Source organism: Belonocnema kinseyi, chromosome 9 (assembly GCF_010883055.1).
Source record: "Belonocnema kinseyi isolate 2016_QV_RU_SX_M_011 chromosome 9, B_treatae_v1, whole genome shotgun sequence".
NCBI classification, from domain to species: Eukaryota; Metazoa; Arthropoda; class Insecta; order Hymenoptera; family Cynipidae; genus Belonocnema; species Belonocnema kinseyi.
In genome coordinates this window covers 100402132-100421610 of record NC_046665.1, presented here as the reverse complement: position 1 = coordinate 100421610, position 19479 = coordinate 100402132, and the positions used below count along the sequence as shown (strand labels likewise).

General features: G+C 25.6%; 1 protein-coding gene across 1 annotated transcript in view; it reads left to right on the top strand.

The window, feature by feature from the left end:
• The window catches only part of LOC117180922 (importin subunit alpha-3), a 37924-nt gene that overhangs the window by 7034 nt on the left and 11411 nt on the right, over positions 1 to 19479 (top strand). The window contains exons 3-7 of the mRNA XM_033373552.1: positions 6402 to 6606; positions 9851 to 10011; positions 10101 to 10327; positions 13435 to 13800; positions 16519 to 16845. Of these exons, the coding sequence (XP_033229443.1) occupies positions 6402 to 6606; positions 9851 to 10011; positions 10101 to 10327; positions 13435 to 13800; positions 16519 to 16845 (1286 nt within the window). The remainder of the gene's footprint in view (positions 1 to 6401; positions 6607 to 9850; positions 10012 to 10100; positions 10328 to 13434; positions 13801 to 16518; positions 16846 to 19479) is intronic.

The following is a 19479-nucleotide window of genomic DNA, read 5'->3' as shown; positions in this document are numbered from 1 at the left end:
TATTTTCTTTCGATAATATCAAATTTTCAGAACTGCCTGTGATTTTTTTAAAAAGCGCCCAAGCCACCTTAAGCAATAAAAATATATGTGTCTCAATTTTTTTTAGTGTCGAATAGTCTTAGTTATTGGCCGTTGAAAAGCAGTGTACCGGTAGTGGCTTTTTGGCCGTTTAAAGGTTAAATAGAAATTTAGTAGGATTTCAAATGTTCTAAACCATTTTAAGGCATTACAAAAGATTTTAGGATATTTTAAAATATTCCAAAGATATTTCAATAATTTGTAGAACTTTTAAATAATTGTAAAGATTTTCGGGGAATTAAAAAAAATCAATGAATTTTCAATTGCTTTTACCAATTTAAAGAGATTGCAAAGGATTTGAAATAATTTATGATATTTAAAAAGATTCTAAGAGATTTGATAATATTCCCGAGGAATTACATTATTTAAAGGGAATTTAAAAGCTCACGGAATTTTATTAAATTCTCCAGGATTTCCGGAAATATGAGATTGCTTATCATTTCACGGAATTACAGATCTGGTAAAGAATTCAGGATATTTTAAAATATTCGAAGGTATGTTCAAGAGCTTTACAAAATTTAAAAGGATTTCAAAACATTACAAAGTATCTGAAATACTTTAGGTTATCTTAAAAAATATGAAAGGGAATGTTAAGGCATTATGAAAGATTTGGTAACATGTTCGAGATTTGAAATAATTTTAAGGAATTTTAAAAGTTCTCAAAGTATTTTATTAATTTTTCAAAATTTCAGGCATCAGGCTGCATGTAATTTCACGGTATTTTATAACTGTCTTAAAATTTTATAACCAATATTGTTATGTATTATAAACCCTCAATTTAAAATGTTAATCACGGTATTTTATAATATTTTAGGGTATTTAAAAAAATGTCAATAACCTGAAGTAATTTGAAAGGATTTGAAAGATTTAAGGGTATATTAAAAGGTTCCAAGGAATTTTAAACAGTTTTAAAAATTTTCAAGGTATAAACAATATTTGAAATACTTTAGGGTATTTTAAAAGATTTCATCAGTTTTCTGAGGATTTTAATGATTTTAAAAGCTCTCAAATTGTTGTTTTATTATATACTCCAGAAATGCAGGAAATACCAAATCTTCTCTAAAATTAAATAGGAATTTAATAGGATTTCGAATATTTTAGGTTATTGCGAAAAATTCTAATATATTTAACAATATTCTAAGGATTTTTCAATTTATTTGAATAATTTCAAGGACTTTGAATTATTTGGGACCAATTAAAAAAATCGGGATTTTTCAGTTGCTTTTAGTAATTTAATGGGATTTCAAAGGATTTTAAATAATTCTGGTTATTTTAAAAGATTCCAAGAAGTTTTTAATAGATTTCAATAATTTCAAAGGATGCAAGAAGAATGTGTAGAATTTCTAAGACAGCCAAGGAATTTTAAACTGTTTTCAACATTTTGAAAGGATTTAAAAATAATTGAAATATTTTAGGAAATTTAAAAATATTTTAAGAGATTTTATAATATTTCCAATGATTTTAACGGATTTAAAAAGTTTTTAAGGAATTTCATTAAATTCTCCAGGATTTCAGGAAATATCATCAGATTGCATGTAATTTTGGGGGATTTTATCATATTTGATTGGATTTTAAAGAATTTCTCTCAATAATTGAAAATGTATTTCGTAGGATTTCAAATATTTCAAGGAATGTCTAGAGTTTTTGAAGGAGTTTTTAGATGCGTTCGTTAATTTAATGTGATTTTAAAAAGTTTTAAATATTGTAGGTCATTTTAAACAAATTTAAGATATTCGAGGGTTTAAATTATAAATTATTTTAAGGTATTATAAAATATCTCAAGGTATTTTATTTAAATCCAGGCTTTCAGGAAATATCAGGTTTTATGGGATTTTAAAGAATTTCCTCTAAAAAAATAAAGAGGGATTTCGTAGTATTCCAAAAATTTTGAGGTATTTCCAAAGATTTGAAAGAACTTAGAAGATTTTTGAATATTTAAAAATAGTTATTTAAATTATATTTAAAAATGAATTTTCAACTTATTTCAGTAATTTTAAGGGATTTCAAAGAATTTGGAAGATTTGAGGGATATTTAAAAAATTTCAAGGAATTTTTGTGAGCTTTTATATATTTCAAGGGATTTCAAAAAATTTTAAAGGATTTAAAATATATTTCTTTCTCACATGTTCACATATACTTGAAAAAATCTCAGGGATTTTTGAATTGATTTTAATAATTTAAGGGGATTTTTAAGGATTTATTTAAAAAGAATCCCAGGAATTATCAAAGGTTTTAAAACGTCTCAAGAAATTTCAAAAGATTTAGGAGGATTTGAAATATGTTGAGAATTTTTCAAAGATTCCAAGGAATTTTTAATTGATTCAGGGTTGTCACCTGACCGGGAAAAACCAGCAATTTTTCGATATCAGGAAAAACCGGGAATTTATTTCTTGACCGGGATTTTTACAAGTTTTCAGAAGAACAGTCTGTCTATTAAAAACTGAATAACAATTTTTTTAATAAAACGATTCTAAATTCGTTTAAAGTTTTAGAATTTTCAGATTGTAACTGTTTCAATTCGAAAACCTTAGTCATTAAAAAAATGTGAAGGTGCGATAGAAACGTTACAAACTATTTTTAACTTAAAAAATAACTTAATACTGAGATATTCGTAATCAAAGGCTTTTATTAAATTGAAAATATTGTTTCAGTCCAAAAGATTCAATTTTTAACCCATTAAATTAAAAATAACTTAATTAAGAAAGAGAATAATTATTTAATATTTATCAATATTTCACTGTTCATTTTAGATGAGTAAATTGGAGCGTAATATTTAAAAGTAAACAATTTGAAACTGATATTTAGAAGTTTTGAAAAGATTTAAAATTAATTGCAAACTTTAAATGATGTCAAGTAATTCAAACCAAGTGTGTGCAGATTTTTTTCAGAACCTTTCACAATGCTTAAAAAGCTTAATTTTTTGTTTAAAACCTGCAAAAATCTACATTTTATTTTAAATTAGGTTTAAATCTTTTAAAAAATTCTAAATATCTCTTAAAATTACTCTAATTTTTTCTACAAATAATAAATGATGTTCAATTGTTATTTATAAATCCAAATTTGAAGGAAATTTCTTTCAATTCGCAGGATTTTCTAGAAGTTGTAGGACAAATTGTATTAATTTAAAAAGTTATTTAGAAGTTCTCAAAAATTTTCAAAATAATTATAAATTAAAAAATTTTCAAACAACTTCTAGATTTCTCAAGATTTTGAATTAAAGCTCAAAAGCTTTTCAAGGATGCTTCAACTATTCAAACTTCAAATCATTTGACTTCTAATTTAAAAACTTTTAAGTTGGACGAATTACAATTTTTAATGTTTCTAGTCTAAAATAATTTAATAATATCATTTTGAACAATTTTCAAGTCCATTGATTGATTCCTCAGATTAGAGTATTGAAATTGTAAACGTGGATTTTTATGTTTGGAACCTAATCTAAATTTTTGACCTCTTTAATTTATGAATGTTGATAATTCTGAATTTTGCAGTTTATCTACATTTCATTTAAAACTGTTCAATTGAAAAGTGTTAGTGCCTTCCAGTTGATACATGTAAATTATTGAGCATTTTAATACAACAATTGAATTACAAAGCTTTTAAACTTAAATATTTAACGGCTTTAAATTAAAGAGCTCCATTTTGAATGCTTTAATTTGTTATTTATTATTTTAAATGGACAAATTTGCGAACCGGAAAAAAACTAGGAAGTGAACGGAAATTTTCGTCTTCGATTAAAACGGTCACGCTGTTATTTCAGCAATTTTAAAGGATTTCAGAGGATTTGTAGTATTTTTGGGATTTCTAAAAGATTTAACCTGTTTCAAGGAATTTTTTATATCTATCATTTAAAGGGGTTTCCACGGATTTGAAATATTTTTGTAAAGAATTTCGAAAGATATGAAAATATTTTACCGTATCTGTGAGACTTCAGGATATTTTAAAAGATTCCAGAAGATTGATAAGATTTCGGAGGATTTCAATGATTTTGGGGAATTTTAAAGGCTCTCTGAAGGTATTTTTATGAATTCAGGATTTCAGGAAATATCAAGTTGAAAACATTTTTTAAACTTAGTAAATTGAATGATTTTTTTTTTAATTCGATTGTAATTTTTATACATTTTATCGAATTGTTATTTCTCTTGAATTTTTATAAATTCCAATATTGCGGAAATCAATGGTATTTCTAGGATTTAAACAATATTCAGGGTGGCCGCTGGACCGGGAAGTGACCGGGAATTATCTAAGACCGGGAAATAACAGTGAATTTATTCCTTGATCGGGAATTTTACGTATTTTTAGAAGAAAAATTTGCTCAAGTTAGATTTCAACAGTTTTGTAATTAATTAAAGTATAAAAAACTGAACAATAATTTATTTAACAAAACGATTCTAAATCTATTCAAAATTTGAGAATTTCCAGATTGCAACTGTTTGAATTCGAAAGTCTTAATACGAATTGAGATTAATATAATATCATTTATTCCGATAATTTTATTTTTAAATAACACTTTTAATGATTTATCAATAAAATATTTTTAATTTAAAGTTTTAGGTCTTTCTTTATATTATTTTTATATTAAAGTGAAAAAATAAATTTATTAATATATTATTTTTATTAGTTTTCTTAGTCATTAAAAATTTCACTGCTTATTTAAGACGAGAAAATTGAACACAAATATAAGTAGAAGTAAACTATTTGAAACTGAATTGTTTTAAATAGAAAGCTTTGAATCTGTAGAATTTCGAAAAGCTTTTCAACTTTTAGCGCTACAACTTGAATCGCCCTGTTTAAAAAATGTTTAGTTTGTAAGAGAAATTGTTAAATTTTGACGTCTAAATAGCAGTTGAACACTTATTATTTGTAAACAAAATTTTAGTAATTTCAAGAGATATTTCATAGTTTTGAAAAGATTCGAAATTAATTAGAAACTTGAAATGTCTTCAAGTAATTGACAAGACGTGTGTTAATATTTTTGTTTAGAACTTCTAAATACATTTTAAAAATTAACCGAATTTTTCCTGCAACTTTTAAAAAATCCTGCAAATAACAAAAAAATTCTTAAAATCTTCCAGGTTCTGTTTTGATCATTTTGGAAATCTTTTAAAATCTTTTTAAATTTTCTGTTACCGTAATTTTTCAAAGTGAAAAATCATTTTCAATTCTCCTAGGACTCTTAAGAAAATGTTTTTATTCTTTTTAAGCCTTTCACAATTCTTAAAAACTTTCTAAATTTTTTGTTTGAAATCTGCAAAAATCTGCATTTTGTTTTAAATTCGGCTATGGGTATTTGCACCCAAATTTCGGTACGAATAGCCCAATTTTTTTGGGTCACGTACTTCGTGTAAATGATCTCAAATCATTTCAAGTTCTAAATTTAATTTTGATGTTTATAAATTCAAATTTTAAGGATTTTTTTTAATTTGCAGGATTTTATAAAACTTGTAGAAAAATTCAATTCATTTAAAAATATATTTAAATTTTCGAAAAAATATCTACAATGATTTTAAATGTGGAAAAGTATAAAACTACTTCTAGATTTCTCATAATTACTTAAAAAAATATAATTAAATTTTTTTAAAGTACATTGCTTGATTCTTTAATTTAGGGTATTGAAAATGTTAACGTGTACTTATATTTTTAGAATTTAATCTGAATCTTTGAACACTATAATTTATAAAACTTCTAAATTTTGCAGTTTATCTGCATTTCATCTGCATTTCATTAAAAAATTTCAATTGAAAAGTGTTAGTACCTTCCATTTCTTACATGTAAATTTAATTTGTTGTTTATTGTTTATTTCTATAAATGGAAAAATGTTTAGAATAGAGTTCGATTTTTTAAATTTTATTGACCGTGAAAAATGTTAGCGAACCGTGAAATGACCGGGAATTTTTTTCTTCGATCAAAACAGGCACCCTGAATTTTTCAATTCATTCGAACTATTTTAAATTTAGAAGATCATTAGTTAGATTATTAATGCACATTGCCAATCAGTCACTTTTCGTCAGTTTTCCGGCTTACAATTAAATATTTAACTTTTTCACTTTTTGGAATTAAATTAGAATATGTACTCTCTGAGAAAAACAAATAAAAATTTATAAATTTGAATAACAAAATTTTATTATTTCATTTATACAATATTGTGTACTAAATATGTCTCAAAGTTAGAATTTTGACCTTTAAATATCAATGACCAGGGAAAATAAAAAGTTAATCCTGGAAAAGTGAGGGATTTTTGAAAATGAAGTTTTGCGGTCACCTTGAGATAGTTATGATTCTATTTTTTCATACACTAATAATATTTATCTCAATTTTTTCTGTAGACGAAGATGAAATTGAGAAGCAGCTCTCAAAGATGAATCTGGAGGAATTAGTAATGAAGGCTGGAAGTTCAGACCCTGTGGAACAGTTACAAGCCGTACAAGCTGCACGAAAGTTACTCTCCTCGGACCGTAATCCACCGATCGATCCATTAATAGAAAGTGGTATTTTACCAATATTAGTTCACTGTTTGGAACAGCATGACAGGTAAAAAATAAAGAAATATTTGATTATTTTGTTGTCTAATGCAATTTTTAAATGATTGTTAATAAGAAAATTTGTGTTTTTTTATTTATAATATCTGTTATTTAAAATAATGGAAAAGAAATCGATGAAAAATATTTTAAATAATTGATGAAAACTGGTATCCTAACTTCTGATGATTTTTTATTAGAAATATTAATTTTAGTCGAAAACCATAATATAAGAAAAAGTTATTGTAAATCAAGATTTTATGATTTTAAATCTTCGTCTGAACTTAATTTTGTTTGTTTTAAATAATCGATTTCCGGTACAAAATGTTAAAATAATCCAAATTTGTTCAAATTTTATTTTTGATTCAAAGTACCGGCTTCCAATATAAAACACTAACAAATAATATTATGTTAAATTCAATTTTAAACGTTGTACGTTCCTCACATATCAAATAAAAATATTTCATTTTTAACCAAATAGATGAATTTTTAACGAAACAGTTCTATTTTCAACCAAATGTATCAATTTTCTACCAAAAGACCAGATTAAACAAAATATTTAAATTTGTAACCAAAGAGAGAAAGTTTCAACTAAAATTATGAATCTGAAAAAATTGAATTTTTAACAAACTAGTTACCGAAAAATGTAGATTTAAAAAATTTTAAATCCTTCAAATGTTATAAATTCTTATTAAAAATGTCCATTTTCGTAATTTATTAGACAATTTGAAAGCAAAAATATTCTTTAAATGTGGAATTATCAGGAAATTTTTATTTACCTGTAAAAACTTGGTAATGTCAGTGAATTTTGTTTGATTCAGAAAATTTTTTCGAGAGCCTGCTTAATTTTGTTTTTCAAATTACAATGTAAAATTGAATAACAATAATTTTTCACTTGAAAATTCCTTCTTTTTGGAGGAAAATTAATCTCCTTAGTTGAAAATTCAACAGTTTTTTGCCTTTTTTTTCTCTTGACAGAACAATCTTTCTTATTTGCAAATTCAACTTATATTTTAAAGTCGTCGTTCTTGTTTGAATGAAACTGTTTTTGATTACAAATTAAAATAATTTTTGGTTTGAATATCAATAATTAAATTTTTCGTTCAGAATTCATCTTTTTTTTTTTTTTAATGAAAATTTAATTACTTGGTTGAAAGTTACAATCTTTTGTTAAGAATTAAGTTGTTGATTGGAGATTCATAATTTTAATTGAAAATTCATCTGCTTGTTTGACAAATGAGCTATTTTATTGAAAATCCGTTATTTCTTTGGCTAAAAAAATTTCTTTAACTAAAAATCTCACTATTTCAGTTTTAACTTTTGACTTTTTTGGTGAAATTTATTTTTTGTTGAAAAATAATTTTTTTAAACTGAAAATGTAATCAACGTTGAACATTCCATAATTTTAATTAAAAATTCAACTCTATGGTTGGATATTGATTTTTTTACAAAAAATTTAACTTCAATTTTGGTTTGAAAAATTGTCCTTTTTAGTTGAAACTTCGTCTTTTTTGGTAATTAATATTTTCAGTTGAAAATTCAAGTATTGTAGTTAAAAATTCATCTTTTTAGTTGAAAATTCAACAGTTGATTCAAAAATTGTCCTTTTAAGTTGAAAATTAATCTTTTATTTTGATAATACAAAAATTTTAGTTAAAAGATTCATAATTTTAGTTTAAAAATCCCTCCTTTTGTCTTAAAATTGAACTATTTCATTTAAGATTTATAATTCGGGTTGAAAATTCATCACTGATTGAAAATTAGTTTGTTTTCGTGAAAAATTAATTTTTTTAACTAAAAATTTAACTTAAATTTTTGGTTATACGATTATCTTTTTTGTTGAAAATTGTTATTTATAGGTGGAAATGAATCTTGTCAGTTGAAAATTCAATTATTCAAGTTGAAGTTTTATTATTTTAGTTACAAATTCATTTTTTAAGTTCAAAATTCAAGACTTTGGTTCAAAATTGGTAATTTAGTTGAAAACTTATCCTTTTGTTTGAATATAGAGTTATTTCAGTTAGAAACTTTATCATTTTATTAAAAATACATCCTTTTGACTTTATATTCAACTATTTAAGTTGAAGATTCATCATTTTATATAAAAATGTTTCGATTTTGTTAGAAATTGATTTTTTTAACTAAAACTTTATCTTTTTTAGTTCGTATTTCAACTATTTCGTTTAAAATTCGTATAATTTTATTGAAAAGTGATCTATTTTGTAGAAAATTCAAGTATTCTAGTTAAATACTCCCTATTTTAGTTGAAAATTAATCTTTTTGGTTGAAAATAAAACAACTTCGCTGAATGTTAAACTCTTTGGTTAAAAATTCATATCTATGGTTCAAAATTCATCTTTTCCGGTTGAAGATTTATACTTTTAGTTTAAAATTCATTACTTTATTTGAAAATTAGTTTTTCTTGTGGAAAATTAATTTTGTTGATTAAAAATGTAAACTTTTCACAATTGTTTGAAAATGTATATTTTTTTGTTCAAAATCCAAATATTTGTATGAGAATCCATTAATTTTGTCGAAAAATCCTCTTCTTTGGTAGAAAATTAATCTTTAAATTATTGAGCATTTGAATACAAAATTTGTAATTAAAAACTTTTAAATTTCAATTTTAAAAGTTAAAAATTTAAAAGTTCCACTTTGAGTACTTTCGTTTGCAGCTCAGTTTTGATTACCTCAAGTGTAAATTTTTTTAGTTTTAGTGTTCCATTTTTTTAAATTTCATTGACCGTGAAAAATGTTTGCGAACCGGGAAATGGCCGGGAATTTATTTCGTCGATAAAACGGCCACCCTGAATATTGTTTATTTCAATAGAATGCAAATTTCTTTTTAATGATAAAAATAAGTCAATTGAAATACTTTTGTTCCAATACTAATGCATATTATGAGTGTTAATAATATAAATGTATTAAAATGATATACATTTTTCAGAATGGTGAAGAATAAAATTTAAGACAAAATAAGAAACAAATATTAAAGTAATAATTAAAAATAAGATAGGGTACAGAAATAAATATAATATACATTTGATATAATAATGTTGAACAGAATGTAGAAAAGTTCGCATTTTCAATGAAATCAAGTGCGAAGCATGATATACGTGATGAGAATGTGTTAGTTAAAGCCGAAGGAGCTTTAACAAAAGAGAATTCACAATCTACAAATGACATTTTTTTTAAGTTGGGATTAATTGTGTTTGCAATAATTGGACTACGAGAGATTTGTTTTTCTTTTGTTGCAGCCCATCTTTGCAGTTCGAAGCAGCCTGGGCTCTGACGAACATTGCAAGTGGAACATCGGCTCAAACACAGGCAGTTGTTGCGGCAGGTGCGGTCCCTCTCTTTTTACAGCTTTTGCTTTCAAGCCAACAGAATGTTTGTGAGCAGGCTGTTTGGGCTTTAGGTAAGTGACCTTGAATCAGATGAGTTTCAACTTTTGCTGCAAATAAGCAAGATCGATTCGAATATTGAGAATATTTTGTGTTATTGCAGGAAATATTATTGGCGATGGCCCAGGACCAAGAGATTACGTTATCAGTCTTGGTGTGGTTCAACCATTATTAACGTTTATTAAACCAGACATACCTCTTAGTTTCTTTCGCAATGTGACATGGGTCATTGTTAATTTATGTAGGAATAAGGATCCACCACCTCCGGTTCAAACCATCAAGGATATTTTACCGGCACTCAATATGCTGATCCATCACACAGACATTAATGTACGTCTTTTCTTAATTTATCATAATTAATTATCTGCACTGTTTTAACTCTGGGATAACCATGATTTTTCATTCGTAAAAGTAGCTTTATGATACAGAAATTAATTATTCAGTTGAAAATTCGTTTTTTTTTCTCTTGAAAATCCAGTTTTTCAATTCCAAATTTGACTATTCTATTGTTTGGTTAGAAATTGATCTTTTTAGATAGAAATTTAAGTATTTGGTTTAAAATTCATGTATTTTGTTAAAAAATGCTCATTTTTAGTTTAAATTTGATCTTTTTCGTTGAAAGTTTATCTTTTTGCTTGAAAATTTAACAGTTTGGTTTGTTCTTTCCCTTTACTGTAGAATCTTTCTTAGTCGAAAATTCGTATTTTCGGTTAACTTCAACTGGTTTTTTAAAAATTGAAACCTTTTCTGTTGAAATATTTACTAGTACTTTTTTGGTTGAGAATTCCTTTTTTGGATGAAAATTCAAGTACTTGGTCAAAATGTAAACTCTTCTTTTAAAAATAATTATTTTTTGAAGGATCATCATTTTAATTGTACATTCATCTTTTTCATTAAACATTAAAATATTTTTCTGAAAGTTCGTTTTTTTCGGTTGAAAATTAATTTTTTCCGCTAAAAATTTAATGATTAATTCATTTTTTAGTTATATAATCGTATTTTTTCTTAAAGATTTATTTTTGTTTTTGGTTATTAATCTTGGTTGAAAATTTAACTTCCAATTACAGATTCATCATTTTAGTTAAATTCATCTTTTTCGTTAAAAAATACATTTATTCCAGTTTTAGATCGCTAATTTTAATTGAAAATTCATTACTTTGTTCGAAAATGTAAATATTTTGTGAAACATTTCTTTTTTTTTTAATTTAACTATTTGGTTGAAAATTCATTTTTTTTGACAATATTAATCTCCGTGCTATTAAATATTCCAATTAAAGATTCATTATTTTAGCTGAACATTTATATTTTTGTTTAAAATTCATCTCTGGTTAAAAATGAGTTTTTAGTTAAAAAATTTAACTATTCAATATTTGGTTAAAACTTTATCTTTTCTTGCTAAAAATTTACCTTTTTTTGGTATAACTCTTACTTTCTTGGTAGAAACAAATTTTTATAATTTAAATATTTCTTGGTTAAAAAAGAACCACTGTTTAAAAAGAAACACATTTTTTGTTGTTGAACGTGTTTTTTTTTCGTTTCAGACTTTTTTTTTTTACTGAAAAACTATTCCAGTGGAAGCTTCCTAATTTTAGTTGAAAATTCATCTCGTAATTGATTTGTGTTGTATTTCTATTTCTATGTCTTTGAAAATTCAACTAAAATCTTTATAGGTTAAAAATTCAATTATTTTTTGTTAATCATTATTTTTTGTTTAAAAATTATCTGTTTTCGTAGAAATTTCATTAAAAATTCTTTCTTTTTTGGTTGAAAATTAATTTTTTCTTGACTGAAAATTTAACTATTTCAGTTAAAAATTCATTTTTTAACTTAAAATTCGATTAAGCCGCTTGAATCTTATTCCCTAATTTTTGTTAAAAATTCATGTCTACTTGAAAATTAATTTAATTTGCTAAAAATTTAACTGTTCAATATTTGGTTGCTAATTGATCTTTTTTTGTCGAAAGTTCTTGTTTTTTGTTGAAACTTCGTGTTTCTTAGTTGAAAATTAATATTTCTTGGCTGAATTCCAACGTTTTTATTCAAGCTAAAAATATTTTTCAGTTAAAAATGGAACCACTCTGTTAAGAAATCATTGTTTTGTTGAAGATTCATCAATTTAATTGAACATTTATCTATTTGTTTGAAAATTCTTGTTTTTTTTTTTTTTGTTAAAAATCTGTTTTTACTGAAAACGTAAATGTGCCAATCAAGGTTCATCGTTTTAGTTGAAAAATCATCTCCTAATTGATTTGCATTGTATTTCTATTTATATGGCGTGGAAAACTCATCTGAAATCTTTGGTAGTTGAAAATTCAACGTTTTTTTATTCATATTTTTTGTTTAAAAATTTATCTATTTTAGTAGAAATTTCATTAAAAAATGGTTCCTTTTTATTAAAAATTGAAATTATTTTAGTTAAACATTCAACTAATTAGCTCAACTTTTTTGTTAAAAATTCGTTTTTTTTTTGTTTGAAAATTAATTTTTTTATCGAAATCTTTAATTAATCCAATTGAATATACAATAATTTTAGGTGAGAATTCATCTCCTTAGTTGATTAATAGTTTTTTAATTGAAAATTAATTATTCAATGTTTGATTGAACATTGATCTTTTCTGGTGGGAAATTCATGTATTTTTTTGAAATTTCATCTTTTTTCGTCAAAAATTAAACTTCTGGTTTGAAAATTATTTCTTTTTGGTTAAAAATTAATCCGTTCAGTTGAAAATTCATCTCTGGTTAAAAATTCGTAGTTTCTTTGGTTGAAAATTAATTTTTTCACCTGAAAGTTTCAATAAACAACTTGAATATTCATTATTTAAAAATGCAACTAATTGGATCAAAGTAAATTTTTTATTTTTGGTTAAAGATTAATCGTTTCAAGTTCGAAATTCGTATTTTTGGTAGAAAACTAATGTGTTAGGTTAAAAAATAGGTTTTTTGTTGAAAATTTATATTTTTTTTTGTTAAAAATTCAACTGTTTTACAGAAAATTCTTTTGGTTTGAAAGTTCAGTAATTGAGATGAGCTGCGAAAATACATTATTTTTGTTGGAAATTAAAGTTCTTAACTCAAAATATAACTTTCATTTTTGATTGAAAATTTATGTTATTTGAAAATTCAACTATTTGTTTCAAAATTCATTTAATCCTTTTTTTTAATGCAAGTATTTTGTTGAAAATTAAACTAATTTCTTGAAAATTCTATTCTTGTTCCTTTTGTTAAAAATTCATTGGTTGAAAAAGTATTTGGTTACAAATTGAACTATTTTGTTGAGAATTCAATTATTTTGTTGACATTTGAACTGATTTGTTAAAGAGTAATATTTTGTTGTTGAAAATTCAACTGCTTTGTTGAAAAATTGGTCCTTTTAGTCAGGAAATTTTGGAAATGAAGTTTTTCGGTCACCCGGATCACGATTTTATTTGAAATTGCAGATTCTTGTTGACACGGTGTGGGCACTGAGTTACTTGACCGATGGTGGTAACGATCAAATTCAAATGGTAATTGACAGCGGCGTCGTTCCTCGACTAATTCCGCTTCTCTCACACAAGGAAGTCAAGGTACAAACCGCGGCCCTCAGAGCAGTCGGCAACATCGTAACCGGAACAGATGAGCAAACTCAAATTGTCCTCAATTGCGACGCCTTATCACACTTCCCAAATTTACTCACGCACCCGAAAGAAAAAATTTGTAAAGAGGCCGTCTGGTTTTTGTCCAACATCACAGCCGGAAACCAAACGCAGGTTCAAGCAGTCATCGATGCCGGATTATTGCCGCTCATCATTCGTAATTTGTCCAAGGTAAATAATTTATTTGAATCATCAGGGCGTCTACCCTACCTGGAACACCTGGTAAACCTAAAAAATCTGAAATTGTTAGGAAATTTTCATATCAGGGATTTTTTTTTTTCATGTCAGGGAATTTTTTCGAAATACTATTTTCAAGATTTGGTCATGGGTTAATCACTTTTTAATTCAGGCCTATGCCTATTTCTGAATTCTGTTGAAATATTTCAAGGGATTTTTAAGATTTTCAGGGTATTTTTAAAACTTCTAAAGCATTTTCAAGAGCTTTTAATTTGAAAGGTTTTAGGGAATTACAAAAATTCCAAGGAATTATTAATTAATTACATTAATTTGAGGCGATTCCAAAAGTTTTTAAATATTTTTAGGATAAAGGATTTTATAGAGTTTCGGAATATATGGAACGATTTTACATATTAAAGATTTCACAGGATTTTACCAAACTTGCGAGGATTTCAATGATTTTGCGGGACTTTATAAAATTTTTATTGGATTTAAAATTATTTATTCTCAAGTGTGATATTTTGTAGTATTTAAAGGATTTTAACAATTGTAGGAAATGTGAAAAGATTCCTCGAAATTTATAAATTATTTTTAATAATTTGAGCGATTGCAATATTTTAGAATACCTGGGTGGCCGCTGGACCAGGAAACCAATAATTTCATTCGAATATCTTTCAATTTAAAAATTTTCCATTTTAGTTTTTTAAGTTCGATTTTAATAGTTTTTAAAATAATTAAAGTGCAGTTTGGAAGATTTAAAGAATTAAAAATTAAAACCATTTTATATTAATATATCAGTTATTCCGATAATTTTATTTTTAAATAAAAGTTTTCATGATTTATCAATAATATATTTTAAATTCAGAGTTCCATGTATTCCTTTATATTATTTTTTTATATTAAATTTTTAAATTTTAAATTTTTATATTAAATTTTTTCAGCTTTTAAAAAATGTAAACGTGCGTTTCACTATTTTCAAATTAAAAATAAATCAATAATAATATAGTCATAATTAAAGTTTTTTATTGAATTAAAAATATTGTGAGTCTAAATTATTTAATTTTAAATTTCTTAATCTACAAAAAGAATAAGTATTTAATAGATAGAAAGCTTTGAATCTTTAGATTTTCGAAGAACTTTTAATCCTTTAGCCTTACAATTTTAATTGTTCTATTTAAAAAGTGTTTAATTTATAAGTGAAATTGTTAAATTTTGACACATAAATAACAATTGAAGACTTATTATTTGTAGAAAAAATTTGATTAATTTTAAGAGAGATTTAGAAGTTTTTAAAAGATTCAAAATTAATTAAAAACTTGAAATTATTTCAAGTAATTTAAACGAAGTGTGTTAACATTTTTTTCAGAACTTCTACATATATTTTAAAATTAATTGAAATTTTCCTACAATTTTTGAAAATCCAGCAAATTAAATAAAATCCTTAAAATCTTTCATGTTCTTCTTTGATAATTTTTTAAATCTCTTAAAAGCTTCTTAAACTTTCTGTTGCAATAATTTTTCAAAGTGAAAAATCAATTTCAATTTTTCTTAGAATCTTAACAAAAATTTTCTTCTTTTGTAGTCATTCGTAATTCTTAAAAAAATTCTAAGTATTTTGTTTGAAATCTGCACAAATTTAATTTTTATTTTTAATTTGGCTGTAAGTATTTCAAATTATTCTAAGTTCTAAATTTCATTCGAATCTTTTTAAAGCCTCTAAATATCTCTTAATATTACTCTAATATTTTCACAAATGATAAATGTTCTATTGTTATTTATAAATTCAAATTTGTTTATTTTTTTCAATTTTCAGGATTTTCTAAAAATTATAGAAAAAATTCAATTTATGTTGAAATATATTTAAAAGTTCTGACAAAAAATAAATAAAAAAATGATTTTGAATTTGGAAAAATTTTAAACCACTTTTAGATGTTTCAAGATTTTGAAATAAAGTTTTAAAGTTTTTGAAGGATGCCTAGACTATTAAAAATAATAATAATTTAACTTATAATTTAAGAATTGTTAAGTTAAAAAAATTATTTTTCAGTTTTTAATGTCTCTGGCTTAAAATTACTTAAAATAATATAATTTTGAAAATTTTTAAAGTTCATTGCTTGATTCTTTAATTTAGACCATTGAAAATGTTAACGTGGATTTATATTTTTGGAACTTAATCGGAATATTTGAATTCTATAATTGATAAAAGTTCTAAAATTTGCAGCTTATTTGCATTTGATTTAACTTTGTTTAATTGGAAAGTGTTAGTACCTTCCATTTGGTACGTGTAAGTTATTCCGCATTTGAAAACACAATTTTTGAATTGAAAACTTTTGAACTTCAATTTTGAAAGTTTGGAATTTAAGGATTCCCCTTTGAATGCTTTAATTTGTTGTTTATTGTTTATTACTTTATATGGAAAAATGTTTAGAATATTAGAATTTTTTTCTTCGACTAAAACAGCCACCCTGTATTTGGTGAAACATTCATCTATCTTGTTGGAAATTCAATTATTTTACTTGAAAAGTTTGGAATTTCATGCGTTTCAAATTGAATTTCACATAGAATTATGAAAAATTATATCTGGAAAAAATCTGGAATTGTCAGGGAATTTATTTCCAGGATTTGAGTAGACACCCCATGATGATCGATTTGATTAACTTTTATCCGATCTATTTGAATTTGATGAATGATGTAAAATGCAACGATTTTTAGGGAGAATTCCAAACACAAAAGGAAGCTGCGTGGGCCATTAGTAATTTGACGATAAGTGGAACCAGGGAACAGGTGGCGCGACTTATACAGGAAGGAGTGATTTCGCCCTTCTGCGACCTTCTCTCGTGTAAAGATACTCAAGTTGTGCAAGTTGTCCTCGATGGAATACACAATATGCTGAAGCTGGCGGGTGCCCAGGTAGAAACGCTGGCGAACATGATCGAAGAATGTTCCGGGCTGGACAAAATCGAGTCTCTGCAGAACCACGAGAACGTAGACATTTACAAATTGGCATACGATATTATCGAACAATACTTCTCCGAGGATGTAAGTCATTATTTAGTCAGTTTTTTTTTTAGAAACCTTGCGAGTTTTACTAAAACGGTATTGCTCCAGGTTGGGGAATTGTGGAAAATCAGGGAATGTCAGGAAAAACCTGAAAGAGTCAGGGAATTTTTGATATAATGAAATCAAATTTGAGGGGTCATCGACAACTTATGTTAGGTGTTATTTTCAACCCCAATCCTCATGAAAGAAGATAACTTAATTAAATTGTATTTAGAAAAGGAAAGGTATTAATAGCAAGACAGTTTTCGAGGGTATAATTTTGTTATTTTATAATTTTGTCGTGTGAATTTATCTTGCGGTTAAAAGTTTTATTAATTTGTTGAAACTTCAACTGTTTTCTTGAAAATTTGTCTTTTTGGGTTTAAAACTAATCTATGTTGGTCAAGAATTCAACTATTTGCTTGGAAATAAACATTTTTCTTCAAAATTCATATTTTCAGTTTGAAAATTTAACTTTTTGTTAAAAAAATTATCTTTTATCATAAAAATAGAACATTTTAGATGCAATTTTGTTGTTATTGGCTGAAAAATATTATTTGTTTGAAAATATAACATTTTTATTGAAATTTGTTCGTCTTATTAACAATTAATTGTTTCAACTGCAAATTTAACTATTCTATATTTGGTTAAAAATCGATCTTGATTAGTTAAAAATTTAACTATTTGATTTTTCATTCAAACAGTTTGATTCATGAATTTGGAATCCTGGATTTTGTTTGGAATTCGTCTTTTGTAGTGAAATATTAATGTTTTTCGTAAAAAGATTATTTTTTGGTTAAAAATGTAACTGTTTTGTTAAAAATTTGTTTTCGACTATTAAAAACTAATTTCAATTCCATTTGTGGTTAAAAATTATCTTTTTTAGTTAAAAATTTATGTGTGTTGTTAGAAATTCGTCTTCTTTGGAAGAAAATAAATCTTTTTTGTTTAAAAATTCAAAAATTTTGTCGAAAATGAACTTTGGTACAAATTTATATTCTCGGGTTTAAAATTAATCTGTTTTAGGTGGCGATTGAACTATTTTTTGGAAAATTAAACTTTTTTGTAGAAAATTCTTCTTTTTTTTATTGAAAGTTGATCTATTTTTTTTTGTAAGAATATCAACTATTACACTTCTTGTTGAGAATTCATTATTATTTTTTTTTAAGATAAATTTAATTGGTTTCCAATTTAATTATTTTGTTGAAAATATATTTTTGCAACTTAAAATGGATCTGTTTTAGTTGAAAGTTTATGTATTTTTAGTGGAGCTTTGTTTTTCTTGGTAGAAAATTACTCTGTTTCGTTGAAAATTCATCTTTTTTGTTTTATCTGCCAGGTGTAAGATTGTTTTTGTACCTGAAAGAATTTAATTGCTCGGGAAAAACCCGGGAATTTATTTCTAATCGTCGCAAATTTCAAGTTTTCATTATTTTAATAATTCTGGTCAATTTAGAAAAGTTATTTATATTTTATCCACAGTTTTTTAGAGTAGAACTAGTATTTTGAAGAGGAAATATTTCTGAATTATAATTGAACGATCAAACGAACTTACCTAAGTGAAGTTCGATATCGCAATTATACGATCGCCTCGTTCGAGATGATTACGTACGTAGTACCTCTTCGCTTCGCGATGCGCAACAACTTTCAGAGTTATAACAGAGAAAAAACCTCTAGTTTCCTCTCTCTCGTGTTTCGTGTTCCTAGCCTCGTTCAATTCGATGATTACGTACGTAGATGTTCAGAGTTAGAACACATTTTTTTTTTTTTAATTAGAAAAAACAGAAAAAATTAATCCTATTTCGGCGGTGCATTTCGCCGGTTCATTTCGCCCACCACTTTTTTGCCTAATAGCGCTCCCCAACACTTTTGTTGCTACGTTTTCATCTGGTTTGGCTATCGGTCTGTTATAAAAAATGTCAAAAGTCTGAGGTTTATCCGACCATCCTGCTGCGCTCTTTAAAATGTCGATGTTGAGTCCTTCTTTGAAGGCTGCTGGCGCTGCAGGGTGCCTGGTGCTGTGTCCTGAGAAGTTTCCTAAACCAGCTTCTTGTAGAGTCAGCTTAAGGGCATGTGACACAGCTAAATACCTATATTACCGACCACAGTTTTTCAGTTCACTGAATGTTTCTTTGAACCTAAGAACTTTTTTTGTAAGTAAAATATCGAGCTGAAACTTCGGGAAATATATTAGAGTGCAATAAAGTACGTTTAGGTACTGCATTTTGGTAGAAACTTCACTGAAAATTATTTCATCTTTTTTCTGAACCTCAACATTTTTTGAACGTTCGAACTTTTTTTATACATAAAATATCGGTCTCAAACTTTGAGAAATGCAAGAGCCGAAAGAAAACTACGTTTAAGTACAAAGCTTAATAATAAAAGATGTAAAAAAATATATTTTAACAATCAATTCCAACGGCATCAGTCGGTAACGTTGTACACGAAAATACGAAATCTCTAGAGCCTCGCCTAGTGGCCGCCAGGTTTCATATTTTCGTCTACAACGTTACCGGCTGATGCCGTTGGAACTGATTGTCAAAATATATTTTTTTACATCTTTTATTATTAAGCTTTGTACTTAAACGTAGTTTTCTTTCGGCTCTTGCATTTCTCAAAGTTTGAGACCGATAT